We start from the raw sequence: 16,091 nt of genomic DNA, 5'->3' as shown, positions 1-16,091 counted from the left end.
AGCTAAAATGCCTGGAGTTTGGACAGAGTGTCTTATTTGAAGAACAGCAAGAAGGCCAGTGTCGTTGGATCAGAGTACATTTAGGGGCAGAGTGCAAAGTATAACTAGAGTAGAAAAGGGAGCGGGTTATGAAAGGTTTTGAATTGCAATTTTATATTTGGCTATTTCAAATCTTATATTTGATCCAGAAGGTGATAGGGAGTTTACTAGGGAGAGAGGGAGGGAGGGAGGGAGGGAGGGAGGGAGAGAGAGAGAGAGAGAGAGAGAGAGAGAGAGAGAGAGAGAGAGAGAGAGAGAGAGAGAGAGAGAAGAGATATGGTTAGATCTGAGCCTTAGAAAGACCACTGATAACTTCTGAGAGCAGTTTTAGTTGAATGAGGACTTGTCAGTTGGAGAGAGTTATGAGAGTGACAAGAAAAGCAGTGAAGTATCTATATGGGGTTTATCCACAGAAGGGGGGACAGATACAGTATGACCAGTGGAGATGGCACATCAAGCGAGGATTTTTTGAGGATGGGGGAGTTTGTGTCGGCAACGGGAAAGCAGCTGCTAGAAGTGGGGACGTAGAAGAAAAGTGAGAGGACGGGAGATAGAGGGGTAATCTGGAACGGATCGGGATCCCCCCTGGAAGACGGGAGGGGAGAAGAGGGAGCTCTCTGTGAATGGCTAGGGGAAGGGCAGGCTGGGGGAAGCGCAGGTTAGGAAGGCGCCGTGGTGAGTGGGAGTGGGGTCCAGTCAGCGGTGGGTGATTTTTTCCAGCAGTAAGTTAGGGACCCCCGGGCTGCAGGAGAGGCTGAGAACCGGCCGGGCAAGAACGCCATGGGGTCAGAGGTCAAAGGGCTCAAAAGCGCAGAGGAGAGTTGGGCAGGTTTCCCACGGAGCAAGGTGCCACGGGCGAAGAGAGTCGCCATTAGGGGCAGAGGACACCGTGGGGAACCTCTGGCTCGGGAAGTGGAGGGAATGAGCCCGGGGCCCAGCGGCGGTGTCGCCTCCGGCCAGGGAGGGGCCACCTCGGCGGGAGCCCGCCACTCTGGGCATCTCAGCGCCACGGACACTGCCGGGGAGGACCGGAGGTCCCGCCCAGACCTGGACAGCTCGCTCCACCCCCCTGCGCCCCGCCCCCACCTCCCCAGTCGCGCTGCACGTCGGCGGGGGAGGGGCAGGCCTGCGGGGAGCCGGACCTCGGGGAGTCGGGCCCAGAGCTGGGGCGGGGCGGGGGCGGGGGCGGGGCGTACGAGGAAGAGCCGGCGCAGGGGGCCTCTGGACGCCACTTCCCAGAGTCCTTCGGGCCGCCCGTTTTCCGCTGGATTCTGGGAGTCGTAGTTCGGGGCTCCCCCTGCGCCGGCGCAGTACCAGGGGCTTGGGGCGTTCAGCCCATCTTTTTCTTGTTTCTTTTCTTTTTTTGTGCTGTGACTGCCGGACAGAAGGTGAGTGCGAACGAGTGTGAGCGTGAGCGCGAGTGTGAACTTGAGTGTGAGCAGAGGGGGCGTGCCTCCGCCCCTCCCCCTCCCCGCCTTCGGATCTGACCTCCCCCCCACCCCCTCAGGCCTTGCATCCCAGAGGACAAAGACCCATTGCCCACGTGTCCGGCCGAGCCCCCGGGCGGAGGAGGAGCCCGGCCTTGGCCCCTCTAGGCCTCGGTTTCCTCCTGTGTCAGACAAGGCCCAGAGGACCTCCAAAGCCTCGGCGCCCCCCCCAGGGGAGGGCTCCGGGTGGGGGCGGGGCCTGCAGGGGCGGAGCGGGGTCCGAGAGGAGCCGATCGAGGTGGAGGGAGAAGGGGCCCTGGAGGGGTGCAAGAGCAGGAACCTCCCCCTCCCCCGCGGGGCAGGATCTGGGGATGGGGGCAAAAGGGAGGAAGAGCAGGAATTCACCCCCCTCGGGACAGGGTCTGGTGATGGGGGAAGCTCAAGGGTTCTAGGGAGGGCACCGAGAGAGGAAGGGTCCTGGGACCCCAGGTTCTCCAGAGAGGTGGAGGAAGGCAGGGTCTGGGGATGGGGATGGTGCTCAAGGTTAGAGATGGGAAGCTCAAGAGTAGGGGGGGGGAGGAAAACATTGACTCCTTCGCGGTCCTGTCCCTCTTGGACTTCTGCTGCCTTTGTCCCCTTTCCTCTCTCCTGGTTCCCTTCCTACCTGCACCCTAGCTTCTTGGGCATCTTTGCTGATGCAGCATCCACACCATGGACACTAACTGCGCCCTCTTCTCTCTGTATACCGTCTGACTTGGTGGCCTCCCCATGCAGATGACTGACAGGTAGATATAGGCAACCCTAATCTCTCTTCTGAGCCCTATCAGCGCATCACCAATTGACTGTATCCCATGTCAGGCTGAATGTCTGAGTACATCTGAAACTCAGCATAGCCAAATCAGAACTCACCCCTCTTCCAAACCTCCCTATTACTGTCAAGAACACCCTAGGCCTTCTAGGCACCCAGGTTTGCGACCTCGGTGCCGTTCTTAGCCCCTCATTCTCCTTTACCCCACATGTGCAGTCAGCTGCTACGCTCCCGCCCTCAACACCTCTCTCTTGGAGTACAGCAGTAGCCCCCCTTTTGGTACCTCTGCATCTTGCCCCTTTCCAATCCATTCTTCACACAACTGCACATTGATTTTCCTAAAATTTGATTTTGATCTTGTTAGCCCTATTTCAGTGGCCCTCCTCTCTTTTCTTTTTTTTAAGCATCATTATCGATACCTTAACCCCACTGGAAAACAAAACCAAACCCTTGTAACAAATAAGCATAATCAATCAAAACAAATGTGTGCAATGACTGTCCAAAGATGTGTCATCTTCTACGTCCTAGGTACATTGCCTATCTGTTTGGAGATGGATAACATGCTTCATCATAAGTCCTTTGAAAATGTAGTTGGTTGTTACATAAGAATTTTTAAGTCTTTCAAAGTTACTTTTTCTATAATATTATTTTCATTGTATAAATTGTGCCCCCAATTCTGTTTACTTCATTCTTCAACATTTCCTACTTTACAAAATTCTCTAAAACTGTCCCTTTTGTCATCTCTTAAGCTGCAGTCATATGCCATTACGTTAATATACACTGGTTTTCACTTGTTGCTTAACTGATGTACCCCTTGGTTTCTAGTGTTTCCCTCCCCTCCTTCACTTCTTCCTTTTTTCTTCTCCCCTCCCCTGCCCTGTGTTTCCCATCTTCCCTTTGTAAACATTTAACTTTGTATTGCTTTTGAATATTCTTTCCCCATGTTATTATTTCCCATTTACCCATTCCTCCCCATTTGTTTCCCTGTTGAGTTTGATGTATTTCTACACCAAATTCTGTGTGTGTGTTTTCAACTCTCTTTATCCATTTCAGAGAAGATTAAGGTTCATCTGATACTCCCTCTCCTTACCTTGTCTTCTACATACTTCCCCCGTGCTTTTTTTCCTCTTGCACTTCAGTTATAAGAAATAGTAAATCCCGCGCCCTTGTTCTGCCTTTCTATAGCAGCGTATTTCTGTTAGCCTGTTCTCTCTTTTTTCTTAAAACCCTCAGAACAGAACCAGGCCACCCCGCAGGATCTCTGCTTCTCTTATTTGACTACCTCAGTGCCCTTTGAAGACGTTAGAGTTCTGAGGTTGGTTTCTCCTCCGCTGTTAGAAGGTTAGCATTATACCATCATATAGCCACTCTCAGTTCCTCAAATAAATTTACCTTTCTAGGTTTCTCTCATCTTATGGGTTTGTATTTCAAAGTGCCTCGTCAAGTCTGGTCCTGTCACCAAAAATATTTGAAAGTCCTCTATTTCATTAGAGATACTTCCCCCCCCCCTTTTTCAGGATTCTAGTCAGTTTTGCAGAGTAAGATATTCTTGGTTGTAAGTCTATAGGCTCTTTTGCTTTTTGGAATATTATGGTTTTTAATAGAAGCTGTTAGGTCTTGTATGATCCTGACTGTGATTTACTAGACCTTGAACTGCTTCTGGATCTTTTCAGTATTTTTTCATTTAATGTGGGCGCTCAGCATATTGGTTGACATTGCTGGGACTTTTACTTTTGTGGTTTCTTTTAGGAGATACTTGGTGTATTCTTCTGTCTTCCCTTTGCTCTCTGATTCTGATAGATCTGAGCAGTTTACATTTATGATTTCTTGAAATCTAAGCTTTTTTTTTTTAAGTAATGGTTTTCAAGGACTCTAATGATTTTTAAAGTATCTCTCCTTCACCTGTTTTCCAGGTCAGCTTTTTGGTATCAGATGTCTTAAATATTCTTCCATTTTTTCAATCTTTTGATTTTGTTCTAGTATTTCTTGCTATCTCACAGGGTCATTGATTTCTCTTTGTTACATTCTAGTTTTCAGAGAGTCTGTTACTTGTGTAAGATTTACCAGTTTCTCTTCTAAGCTGTATATTCTCATTCTTTCCTTCAGAATTTTCATCACATTTTAAAAATCTCTTGCTTTTCTTCTTCTAGCTATTCTTGTAGTCCTAATGGAAAAACCACTTTTCTGTTGAGTCTCTGCAGTTTTTGCACTTTGCACCATGCAAGTGCTGAAGTACAGCTCCACTTATCCAAGTCAGGTCACAGTTCAGCTACTGAATTCCCAACCCCCATTTTGCTTCTTGGGATCTACTCACCCAGCTTCATGAACTGAAAACACTGAGGTCCTTTGAGTCAGGCAGACCTAAACTGACCCTTAACTAGCTTTGTGACCATTATAAAGTCTCTCCTCTCTGGATTTCATTTTCCTCATTATCAAATTGAGAATCAAAATGAAAAGAATAATGACACCAGCACCACCTACCTCCTTGGGCTGTGAGAGTCACAGGAGGTAATGTGTACTAAGTGCTATGGAAACTTTAAAACACCTTATGTGAGTCAGCTGTGCTTCTGACCTTCTCTGCTTCACACCCTTCTGCCTTCGACACCCATTTTACAGATGCCCGTCCTTAGCATGGTCCCATGCCAAGAGGATCATGTTTGGAATCAAAAGCCTTGGGTCTGATGCTCTTAATGTTTGAATAATCCTGTAGCCCCACCCAGGCCTCACCACCTTTCTGACCCATATTTCCTCATGTCTAAAGGAAAGATTGGATGAGATGATTTCTAGCCTTCTTTCCAGCTCTATCCTCGTGGTCTCTTTCTCTTTGGCTCTCTTTCCCATGTACCAGATGGAGTGCTGACATCCAGAAGAGTGGGGTTCACATGAATTCAGCCTCTGATGTGGACTGTGTGACCCCCAGTAAATGATTCAACCTCTTTAGCTTCAGTGTCCTCATTTGTGGGAGGATCTCTTCTCTATGTGACATGTGTATAATGTACACATGTATATAACATATGTATACATATATGTGTGTGGAGTTGAAACCACCCCTTTAGCTCTGATACCTTAACAAGGCGAGAACATCTCAGTCAGCCAGTCCTTAGACTTTAAAAAGATGTTCAAACTGGAATGGAGTCATGCAAGAATCATGTTCAGAGAGAGGATCATCTATCAATTATTATTCAAGTTGAGAAGGAGAGAATTCCAGAAATTTGAAGAGCAAGTATGGAGTTCTAGCTGAGCCCCCTGAAAAGGAAGCCCAGGGAAGAGGGACAAGAAACAGTCCCCTTAAGCATCATGTAGGCTCTTTGTAGAGTCATGAGTCCAATCTGTCTTTGGACCCTGAGGATGTGGACACTGCTGTGAAATGATCTGGGGACAACTGTGGGAAGATGGGGAGTCTGACACCTTTTAGTCTTTTCAAAGCTGGCAAAATCCTTCCCTGGTCGTAGTGGGGATGAGAAAAAGAGATCTAGCCAATGGATCTTCAGAGCCCTCTCTGGCATCGTGGGACAGGGTCTGAGGAGCCTTCGAGTCCCTGGGCCTGGGCTCTCCCAGTTCACTGCAGTGCCCACTCTCATCAGCACAGGAGTGATCTCTGCTTGGGGCCTTCTGACACCCATGGCCTTCCTGGGGGAAGCTCTTTATGCTTATTGCCTTCAGATACAGAGCTTTGTAGACTGTACACGTTCTATCTTTGATCACACTGCTTCTCACTTTACTGGAGGGACCTTCTTTCCTGGTACCTGTGGGCTACGTGATACTTTTTTTTGTAGTTTAGGGGATAGAGGTCATCACTAGTTTCTCACTGAAAAGTGACCAAGAGTACTAGAATCCTCCTGGTGACACCATCTTGTCTGTGGCCCCAGAATCCTGATAGGGTCTGCAGGGGTCCAGTCTGGGTCCCTAATTCTCCCAGAAGGTGACAGTGTTGGAAGGCAAATCCGCAGAGGAAGAATTTATCCCAGAGAGAATCATAACTGCCCTGACACTTTTCAGCATTGTCTGTGTAAACATTGGTGAGAAGTTGGTGCTGGCATTATAATTTGCCAATGTGGGCTGGGGAGACAAGACTTGGGAAAAGACAGGGATGATTCCAGAGGCCTTGGTCTTAATATTTGAAGGAGGAAGTAAGGAGTACAGAATTCTAGAGGGGTGAGGTTGGAGAGGAACCTGGCCAGTGTAGAAGAGTTTGGGAGGGAATGGTCCAGAGTGAAGTGATCAACATTGGAGCTGATCCTGACTCTTCCCTCCCCCAAACCCATCCTCACCCCCCATACACACATTTATCTGGCCCATCTCCACCTGTACTTCCCAGGTTCTGAGCTGGCACAGTCTCCTGGGTGCCACTGCACTAGAGTGTAGGGTCATCGCCTGAGGGAGGGAAATAGTCCTTCAGTCAGTCCAAAATAATGTTTTTGTCAGAAAAAAATTGCAGAGAAATTTAGAGGGACACCAGAATCAAAACCTTCATACTCCTAAACACAGAAATGGATGGGGCAACTTTTTTCCTAATGGTCTTACAAGTGTTTAGCTAGCGGTCTGCTGAGACTAGCAGATCTTTTTTTCATTAAGTCTTGTTCTCTTCCCAACTTCTGCAGTTGTTTGAACCCAGATGTAGTGTCTTTCATTTATCTCTTTAATTTCATCTAATTTTAGGCTGCTAAGGCTGGTGTTTGTTTTTTAATGCTGATCTCATCTACTGTGCACAATTTAGATCTACATTGCCACTTCCGCCCTTGGAGACAAAAAGAGCCTGTCTAATCTCTGTTCCACATCACAGTCTTCACATTGCAGCTATCGCGGCAGCCTTGAGTCTTCTTTTATTAGAATAAACACCCCAGTTTTTGAACTGAAGCTTCGCTATGTAAAAGTGAAGTTGTGTAAGAGACCATTTTGTGCAGCCTGCACATGAACAGGACCCCTAGCTCCTGTGGGTAGTCTGCGTTTTATCGAAGTTCTTACTAGAACGTGGAGTCCAGAACCGAGCGTAGCAGCATCCAGGCGTCCTTTGACCGAGGCCACCACGGCCTCACCTCCCTCGTTCTGCGCAGCCTGAGATTGAACTAGGTGTTTGGGCTGCCGCATTGCATGCTCGTGTTGAGCTGGTGAGTCACTAGAGTAGTAGCTCCTTACACTTTCTTACATGGCCCGCAGGCTGGCTACGCTTCCCGTCCTTGTACTTGTGCAGCTCATACTCTGAACCCAGGTGTTGAACTTAACATTTATCCTGTTGTTAGATTTCATCATTTAGATTCAGTCTAGTCTTGACTGTTTTCCAGTATGTTAGTGGTCCTTCCCAGCTTGGTATCACCCGGTACACATGTTGTCAGTGGGGATGAGCATGGCCAGGGACAGACTCCTGGAAACTCTCCAGTGTCAGCCTTCCACTTGGTCAATAATGACTTCTTGTGGAGCTCAGCCGTTCAGGCAATTTCCAGTCCACCTAACTGTATGTATTCCTATATAGCCAAACCCTCTTCATTTTGTCCGCAAGAATGGCATAAGGCAAGCTATATCTGCTGCATTTCTTTGACCTACCATTCCTACCGAAAAGGAAATGAGGTTAGTCTCGTAAGACCTTGAAAACTCAAAGCCTTTTCTTTTTATGTCAGTTATTTCTGGATGAGAGGAACTACACTTTCCCTCCCCCACCAGTATCAAACCCTCCTATGTAAAAAAGAAAAACGGATGAAATTAATTGGACAGCTGAGGTATATGAAACTTCTGACCTACAGACTCTCCTTTCGTTAGAAGACAGAAGAACATTTCTTCATCTCTCCATCCCTATGGAGCCAAGAATGGTCATCACATTTAATCTGCACTTAAATAATGTCTTTTACTGTTATTTTCATTCACATTGTTGAAGTTATTATATCTATTTTCCTGGTTCTGTTTTTCTCCTCCGTCGGTTCATATAAATCTTCATGTTTCTTTGAATTCCTCATAGTTGTCATTCTGTACTACAAAATAATATTCTGATACTTTCATTCACCATTAAAAAAACCCAACAAAAACAACATTTCCCAGTGCCCCCTTAATTTCTAGTTCTTTGTTGCCGGAGTATTGCTGGGAATATTTTCCCACATATCGGACCTTTCTGTCTTTGATCTCCTGGGTCGTGTACTGGGGTATATGCCTGGTAGTAGGGTAGCTGAGTCAGAGGATAAGATCAATTTACTTACTTGCAGAATTTCAGATTGAAATCCAAAATAGTTAGACCATTTCCCACAGCCTCTCCAACACGGACTGTTCTCATCTTTTGTCCTCACACCAGTTTGTTGTATGATATGATCTGAAATCTCAGATTGTTTTGATTTGTTTGTTTTTCTTTCATTATTAGTGTTTTGACCATTAGTAGTTTGCAGTTCTTTGATCTCCTTTGACTTTTCATCTTTTGAGGAATGACTGTAGATATTATGTATTTGTTTCAGGTCTCTGTATATTTTAGAAATAAGACATTTATTGTGATATTCCACAGTCTTTTAAAGATCATGGGCAGAAGCTCAACTATCACAACTGCAAATTCTTCTGAACTCTGGGAGGTAGTTCCTCTGGGCTTTGTGATTTGAACTGATCAAAGGTAACTAGGAATTATTTTCATATTTCTGTGGGCTTTGAACTCCCTGTTAGCCACTTTTTCCCCCTGTCCAGTCTTTCCTAAAAGTTTTATCAAATTGATTCTGCACAGATCCTGCTGGGCATGGAGGAGGCTGGAAATATTTTTCTTAATTCAGTGAAGAAATTACTGAACCATAGAGAACTTGCTTTACATACTCAGTATCATGCAGTTCTTAGGGGCAAGTCCTATGAATTCATCCCCTGTCTTCTCTATCACCTTAGAGTGTCTAGCACTAATATCCACCTTAGAGTGTCTAGCACTGATATCCACAGCTCTTCCTCCTGGTTCTAGGAAAAGATGGATTCTGGGTGGGGTTGACTTCTCCCTCTAGAAGAGTCCTTTGTAAACTTACACTTAGATTGGGGGTCATGGGGCCTGGTGGGTTTTTCCATCCTGGTGACTGTAGAAGGTGGCAAGGAAGGGAGGACTGGGATTCTTCATAACTTTTTTCCTACTTGTCTGTTCTGGCTCCTCAGGATTCTAGCCTTTCCCACGAAGGAAGAACTGAAGTGAAGGAGAAGATGATGTCTGGGTTCCTGGCAGCCTGGTCTCAGGTGAGTCATTGTTCCTCTCTTGCCTGAAGTGCTGTCTTACTCCTAAAAGTAGGGGCACCTTTCTTCCCCTTTTCTCCAGCTTCTCTCCTCTTCCAGGATGAATCCAGGCTCCTAAACATCTGTTGTTCTTTCCCAGATGTCTCTGTCCGTCCTTATGGACGATGTAGGATTTCTGGTATTCATATAATGCAGTCACCCACAGGCCGTGAGTGTCAGCAGACAAATAGTTCCTCTCCTCAAGGAGCCGACATTCTGTTGGGAGAGTCAATGTGTATGTATGTAAGTGTAAATGGGAAATATATACAGTTTTAAAATGTTCTAGTCCAGTACCCTATCAAGGCATTTAAGTGACCTTGAGTTCTCCAAGGCTATGCAGCAAGCTCTTTCAGCTTCTGCCATGCTAGAAGTCTTCATGTATAAACCCAGCAGCAGACTGAAGCCGTTTTCTGGGGTTCGTCATAGCTAAGCACAGAGAGGTACACTCCCAGGAGGCCAGCGGCCTGAGGATGAGGGGTGGGGCTTGGGCCCTGAAACAAAGAGAAGTACAAAATGGCCCTTGATTCTCTTCACCTTCCATTCCTTCTCCTTGTGTGGTGATGGGGCATGGAAGCAAAAAAGGGGCAGAAGAGGCTAAGAATCACTGTTTTTAAACCATCCATAAACTTTAATTTGAATATTGCTACTCTAAATGTGAGGTCTGTGCAGTGACTGGGGGCACATCTTGCTGTAGAATTGACATTCTTGCTATAAATGAAACGAGAAGGGGAAAAAAGTGAATGGAAGGATAGAAAAAAGAAAGAAAAGACAGTTGCTGCCCTCCAGGAGTTTGCAGTGTAATGGGAGGATACATCCTAAGTAAGGGAATGCTGGCAGGAGAGAGTATTTTAATTTACAGAGTTACTTGAATGTTGAGTGGAGGACAGGCTTTCTAGGAGTAATGATAGAGTTGATTTAATTATGCATCCAGATCTAGGAAAGGGGGAAGGGCACATGGGTGGTGGCAGGTGGCTGATGAGGTGGCCAGGGAATGCAGTGAAGCATTGCTGAGGTCCACCAATCAGGACCCCAGGAATCCAGCATGACAGTTCCAGGGCTGCAGTGGTGAAGTCCTTCAGGGCTTGGCTTCTGGTCAGGGTGGCAAGGCAGCTCTTGAGAAGACAGCCAGGGAGTGATGAGTGGAATTCAACAAAGAACTTGATCAGATGCTTTAAATTAAAGCAGTGTCTGCCCAGCTCCATGGTGACTCTGTGCCAAGGTGAGGATGGGGAGAACTATGTGGGAAAGCTTGTTAGGAAGGGATGAGAGAAGCCAAGGACTTACAGATTTAAGAAAAAACACATCTTTGTCATGAAACCTTCCTTTGTGAAAAAAGATCAGTGGGCCCTGGACATAGCAAGCACCAAATAACTTTGAAAAACCAAAAAAAAAAATAGATTATTCTTTATAAGACAGGCAGCATCGGTGCAATGGAAGAGGCAGTGGCTCCAGAGCCAGAGCACCAGGTTCAAATCCCACCTCGAGGATGACCTGCAGCATCTTGGGCAAGTCACTTCTCCTTGGCCTCATTTTCCTCAGCTAAAAAATGAGGAGGTTGGATTAAGTGGCCCCTGAAATCCCTTCCAGCTCTCAATGCAGGATCCTATGAAAAGATTTGTGTTTGATATGAGAGTTACTATCTCTGATTCCACTGTGTGAATGTTCAGTCAGAACATGGACTTGTCACAGTTAAGGTCAGAATGAGTAAAAAGCAAGAGGAGAGGAGAGTAAAAAAGATAAGACATGACTTACAACTGAAACAGCTTATTTCCAAACTATTTAAACAGTGAACAAGATAAATGGACAACAGAAATGGACAACGTCACAATGAGAAGACAAGAGATCCCAGAGAGCACCTTAGTTTTCAAATATCGGACTTGTTAGAAGGACAGAGATGGTCAGGAAACGTCCAGGTTTAGATCGTAAACTCATTTGTAAAATAAAAAAAAATTAAACAAGGACAATGGACATTTCTGAGCAGTAATATCTCATAAAACAGAGAGGCTGGAGGTGGGGGGGGAGTGGCAAGACAGCAAAGTCATCCCAGAGGCATTTGAATATGAAAACAAATAGAAGAATAATGGGAAAGACTTACAAACATCCTCATCAGAGTTTACTCCATCAAGGACATCAAAACTCCCATACTTGATCACTATTGACAGAGTCTTGGATGTGCTCTGAGGGAAGCCAGAAATACTAGTACAGAAAACAAAGATGGGAAAAGCAGCCAGATTGGATTTGGCCTCATGCATCCAGAGGAATTAGATTCCTGCAGGAGTGATAGAATTGTGAGGACATTGAGGAATCAATAGACCAGCAACCTGAAGGAGAGGAGGATACCGGTAATGTGTAGAAAAATCTCTTACATTATTAATACCTAGAAAAGGGATCTGAGAAAACATCTATAACTAGTGACCTCTATGTCTCGTGTTCCACGTGTGCAGAATAATTTATCTATGCCCAAATCAAGGGCCTACTCAGTGCAGGTGTTTGAGGATAAGCAGGCTTTCCCAGTAATATCCAAGAATAGACCATGTCAGTCAATCAGCAGATGTTTAGTTAAGTCCTTGCCATCTGCAAAGTGCTAGGGATTCAGAGACAAAAGGGGAAGATTTCCTTCTCTCAGGGAGCTCATGTTCCGGTGGGGGAGATAATACGTGTACATGTGAGTATATGTGCAAAGTGGACACATCTTTACCATTTTACAACTGACAAAAACACATAAGAGAATATACGTTTCCACACTACCTGTTGCTTATTGATTATGAAAAAGTATCTGGTTCTACAGAACAAAACACTTCCTCACAGCTTAAACAGAAATAACTAGGTTTAACAACCCTCTGATCTTGACCATTAGGCAATACATAAAACAGGGAGATAAATGCTTATTGAAAAAGGAGATGTAAGAGTCAAAATTTAAAAAGATGTAAGAGTCAATTCCTCCTTCTGCTCCCTTCTTCCCAGACCCCATAGAATAATCTGGGGAAAATAAATGATGGGGCCTCTTCTCCCCCATTCTTTCTGCCAGTGTCACCTTCCTCTTTCTTGCTTTTAGCTGGACATTATTCCCCCACCCGCCCACCTTACCTCTGCCCCCCATCACTATCTGTGTAGGAAGGAACCCAAACTCCCATTCCACTTGGACTCTTAAGCTCCTTCTCGGTTTCCCAGTGGTGCTGGACCAGTCCCCTTCAGGCTCCCCACCTATAGAGTGGACATGGCTGCTAACACATGTCAAATGAGCTAGGAATCACCAACTATAATTCTGGTGATTGGAGGACCGCCTAGTGTTACTTACTATCTGCCATTCTCCTATGTCTTAAAGTCTTTTGGACTGTACTGTTATGCCCTTCAGATGCCCAGTCACTCTCAACTGACCTGCCCTGTCTCCCTAAGGGTCCTTGGGCCTTGCCACCCTCCTCACCATTGTACCCTTAGAACAACTGGGTCTTTCCATGTGTCTGTCAGCCGGACCCTCATAAATGTGTTATGTCCCCCCATTAGAGTGTGAGCACCTTGAAGGCAGGGATTGTCTCACTTTTTCCCTCCCTAGTGCCTTGCACGGGACTTGGCGCATAGAAAGCACTCAATAATTAGTTATTTCATTGATCATAGCTCTTGAATCTGTCAAAGTTGTTTTCATTTATATTGTTACAGTAATTATATAAGTGGTTCTCCTGGGTCTGTTCGTTTCAGTCTGCAGCCATTCATACAAGTCTTCCCAGGTTTCTCTGAATCTATCTTTTAAATCATTTCTTGTAATAATGTTGCATATCCCTTATGTTCATATGACATAGTTTGTTGAGCCATTCTCCAGTAAGTGGACACCCACTTTGTGTCCAGTTCTTTAGAAAGTACTGATATAAAAATTTTTGTACATATATATCCTTTTCCTCTGTCTTTGATCTCTCTAGACTATATGCCTAGCAGTGGCATAGCCAAATCAAAAGTGTGCACAATTTAATGATTTGGGGGGTGGGTGTAGTTCCGAGGTGGAGAACCACATGTGGCCTTGAGGCTGCAGGTTCCCCACCCCTGGTATAGTTGCTTTCCAGAATTGCTTTCCAGAAATTGCTTTCCAGAATGGTTGAACCAATTCACAGCTTCACAGTAAAAGGATGGCTCTGATGTTATAGTCCAAATAGAATCATTATTGGAGAAAGGGGTTTACTGTAGTAGTCTTCATAGCTCTTTTCCATTTTTCATACTTTTGTTGACCTTCAGGTTTTATCCTTAAAAAGCCCTCAGGATTTCAGGTCTCACCATGCTTTCTGTGAAATGTTTTTACTCCTCTTGTCCTTGATTTATAAGGTGATACTGCTCATATTAGAGGACATTGCTGATGATATTCCACCATCCATAGTCAGCAACCTCTTGATTTTTATTTCCTGCCAAGCTTTAGAAAGACAAAGATTTTAAGGATGATAATATTTGAAAGTATCAAATAAAATTAATATTACATCACAAAACAACTAAAAATGGTGGAAGGACCACAGGAGTCCAGAAAGCTTATCGTGAGACCTAATTAAGTCTGACCATCCCAGGAGTATTTACCAGTCAAGCTAGAAGAAGGACAGCAAACTTAAGAAAAAGGGAACCAATTTACATCATTCCTATAAAATACCATTTTCAGTGGCAGTGGTGCCACCAAGTGTAGATTCTAACACAGCAATCCCTAATGTGCTATAGGAGGAAATAGAAAATAAAACCAGACTTGTATTTGTAATGATTTCTATTTATGTAGCAGTGCTTCAGGCAAAAAAAAAAATTGTCAATGGGTAACTTTCTACATTTCAGGAAAATTCATTTATACTAAGGAAGGGGTGATATGCTTGAGTGTGCTCCATAAAAGATTGGTACATCCAATGGGCCACTGATGGCTTTTTATGGATTGGAATAGGAGTAACACAGGGCATCCCTTGGCTTGTTTTGTTTCTCACCCAGCATGATAAGCACCAAAAAAATTGCTTTACAGCCATAATACACTGTGCTTTATGTTTCTTCACCTCTGGAAACAGTGTGGGATAGACCATACTGGACATGGGTTTATGAAGCACTTGGTTTTCAGGAGAACAATTTATACAATAATAACAATATTGTGAAGACAAACAACTTTGAAAGACTTAGAAACTCTGATCAACACATGACCAACAACAATTCCAGAGGACTCGTGATGAAACATGCTTCCCACCGCCTGATGGAGAGGTGATAGAGACATTTGGATGGGGCTGCTGCTAGAATTTGTTTTTACTTGATTATACGTGTTTGTAACAGGGGAGGAAAGAGAGAATGTGGATCTGAAAATAAAATTTAATTAGAAAAATGTTTTTAGAAGTACCTGGTTTTTGAATCTCACCTCTGACATATATTAACTGTATGTAATCCATGACAAGTCATTTAGGAATAAGCAAGATAAAACAAGAATCCTAATAGAAAGAGGCAAATTTCATCTTAAAGGTATCACTAAACCTTTGTGTGATGAGACCCATGACTCGATTATTACTAGGGAAAGATGTAATCTGTTCAAAAGATATAAGAAAGGTAAAGGGAGGGGGGTGATGTGGCAGCTTGTGTGTTAAGAAGAGATCATCACATGAAGAAATGTAGGAACCAGAGGGGCTTGGTAGGAGCAATATCCTAACCTTGCCTCCCGTGCAACTTACACTTATTTTTCCTTGAAAGGTGTTGAGATCGTTCTTGAGTCTTGGTTAGCTCAGGGGACTAAAGGCTTAGACTTTTGAAAATACTTCCTAGTCACCTGAGTTACAGACAGCCAGGAAGACCTTTGAGGGAGCTGATGCTTGGTTGGTGAGTCATAGTAGGCAGCTCAAGCTTCCTTTAGCATAATCAACTCAAGATGTGCTCAGTGCCTGTCCATGTTGAATATACTTCTTCTGCTTTGGCTAAACATATCTTTTTTGTTAAATGCTGAATGACCTACAAGTGGCTAGTTAGGTGGTACTTTATTTGTGCAAGTCTTTTGTGTGCTTTGAGAGGTTGATTTCTAGATATTTTATGCATTTTGTAGTTGTTTGGAATGGCATTTCCTCTCCTATTATTGCCTCTTGGATTTTGTTCCAGTATCAAACCAAGACTTATCAGAGTACTGGCCTGAGTCAATTCTAGTCCTGAGCATGGAGGGTAGTAACATGGCAAAGAACGCTGGGTAAAGGTAAACAGAAGTAGACACTGAAACAGTGTTGCTGCTGAAATATTTTACAGACTATCCATACCAACCGTGAAATTCTCCTGGAATAGAGGCATGATGACAGAGATGGGGTGCTTTAATGATCTGTTCATTTATTCAAGCTCTGTCTCTGCTAAAAACAGTAGTCAATTTCTTGACTTAATCACAACTTAATTCTTTATAAGGTAAAGTATTAAATTTCGCCAAGAAGAAATTCTGTTCTTTATCTGATAGGGAGGAACTGATTTCTGGGTTAGAAATGATAGGATTCCCTGATTCTAATTTTATCCCCAGTCTATGATGATCATTACCACCTGCCCCTGGCCTACCATTACCATACCCTTCCAGATCACCGTATGATAATGGGATCTGTGGATTTCTGGAAGTAAAATAAGTAATAGTTTTGGGAGAATAGCGG

At 44.5% G+C, this 16,091-nt stretch overlaps 1 protein-coding gene across 1 annotated transcript in view; it reads left to right on the top strand.

The window, feature by feature from the left end:
* The first annotated feature begins 1,256 nt into the window (after nucleotides 1-1,256).
* Nucleotides 1,257-16,091, top strand: part of LOC110202933 (uncharacterized) — a 30,496-nt gene continuing 15,661 nt past the window's right edge. Inside the window, 2 exon segments of the mRNA XM_078149323.1 lie at nucleotides 1,257-1,427; nucleotides 9,373-9,450. Of these exon segments, the coding sequence (XP_078005449.1) occupies nucleotides 9,418-9,450 (33 nt within the window). The 5' untranslated portion in view covers nucleotides 1,257-1,427; nucleotides 9,373-9,417.

Source organism: Phascolarctos cinereus, unplaced genomic scaffold, assembly GCF_003287225.1.
Source record: "Phascolarctos cinereus isolate Bilbo 61053 unplaced genomic scaffold, phaCin_HiC Scaffold_2;HRSCAF=192, whole genome shotgun sequence".
Classification (NCBI taxonomy): domain Eukaryota; kingdom Metazoa; phylum Chordata; class Mammalia; order Diprotodontia; family Phascolarctidae; genus Phascolarctos; species Phascolarctos cinereus.
This window is presented reverse-complemented; position numbering and strand designations above follow the sequence as displayed.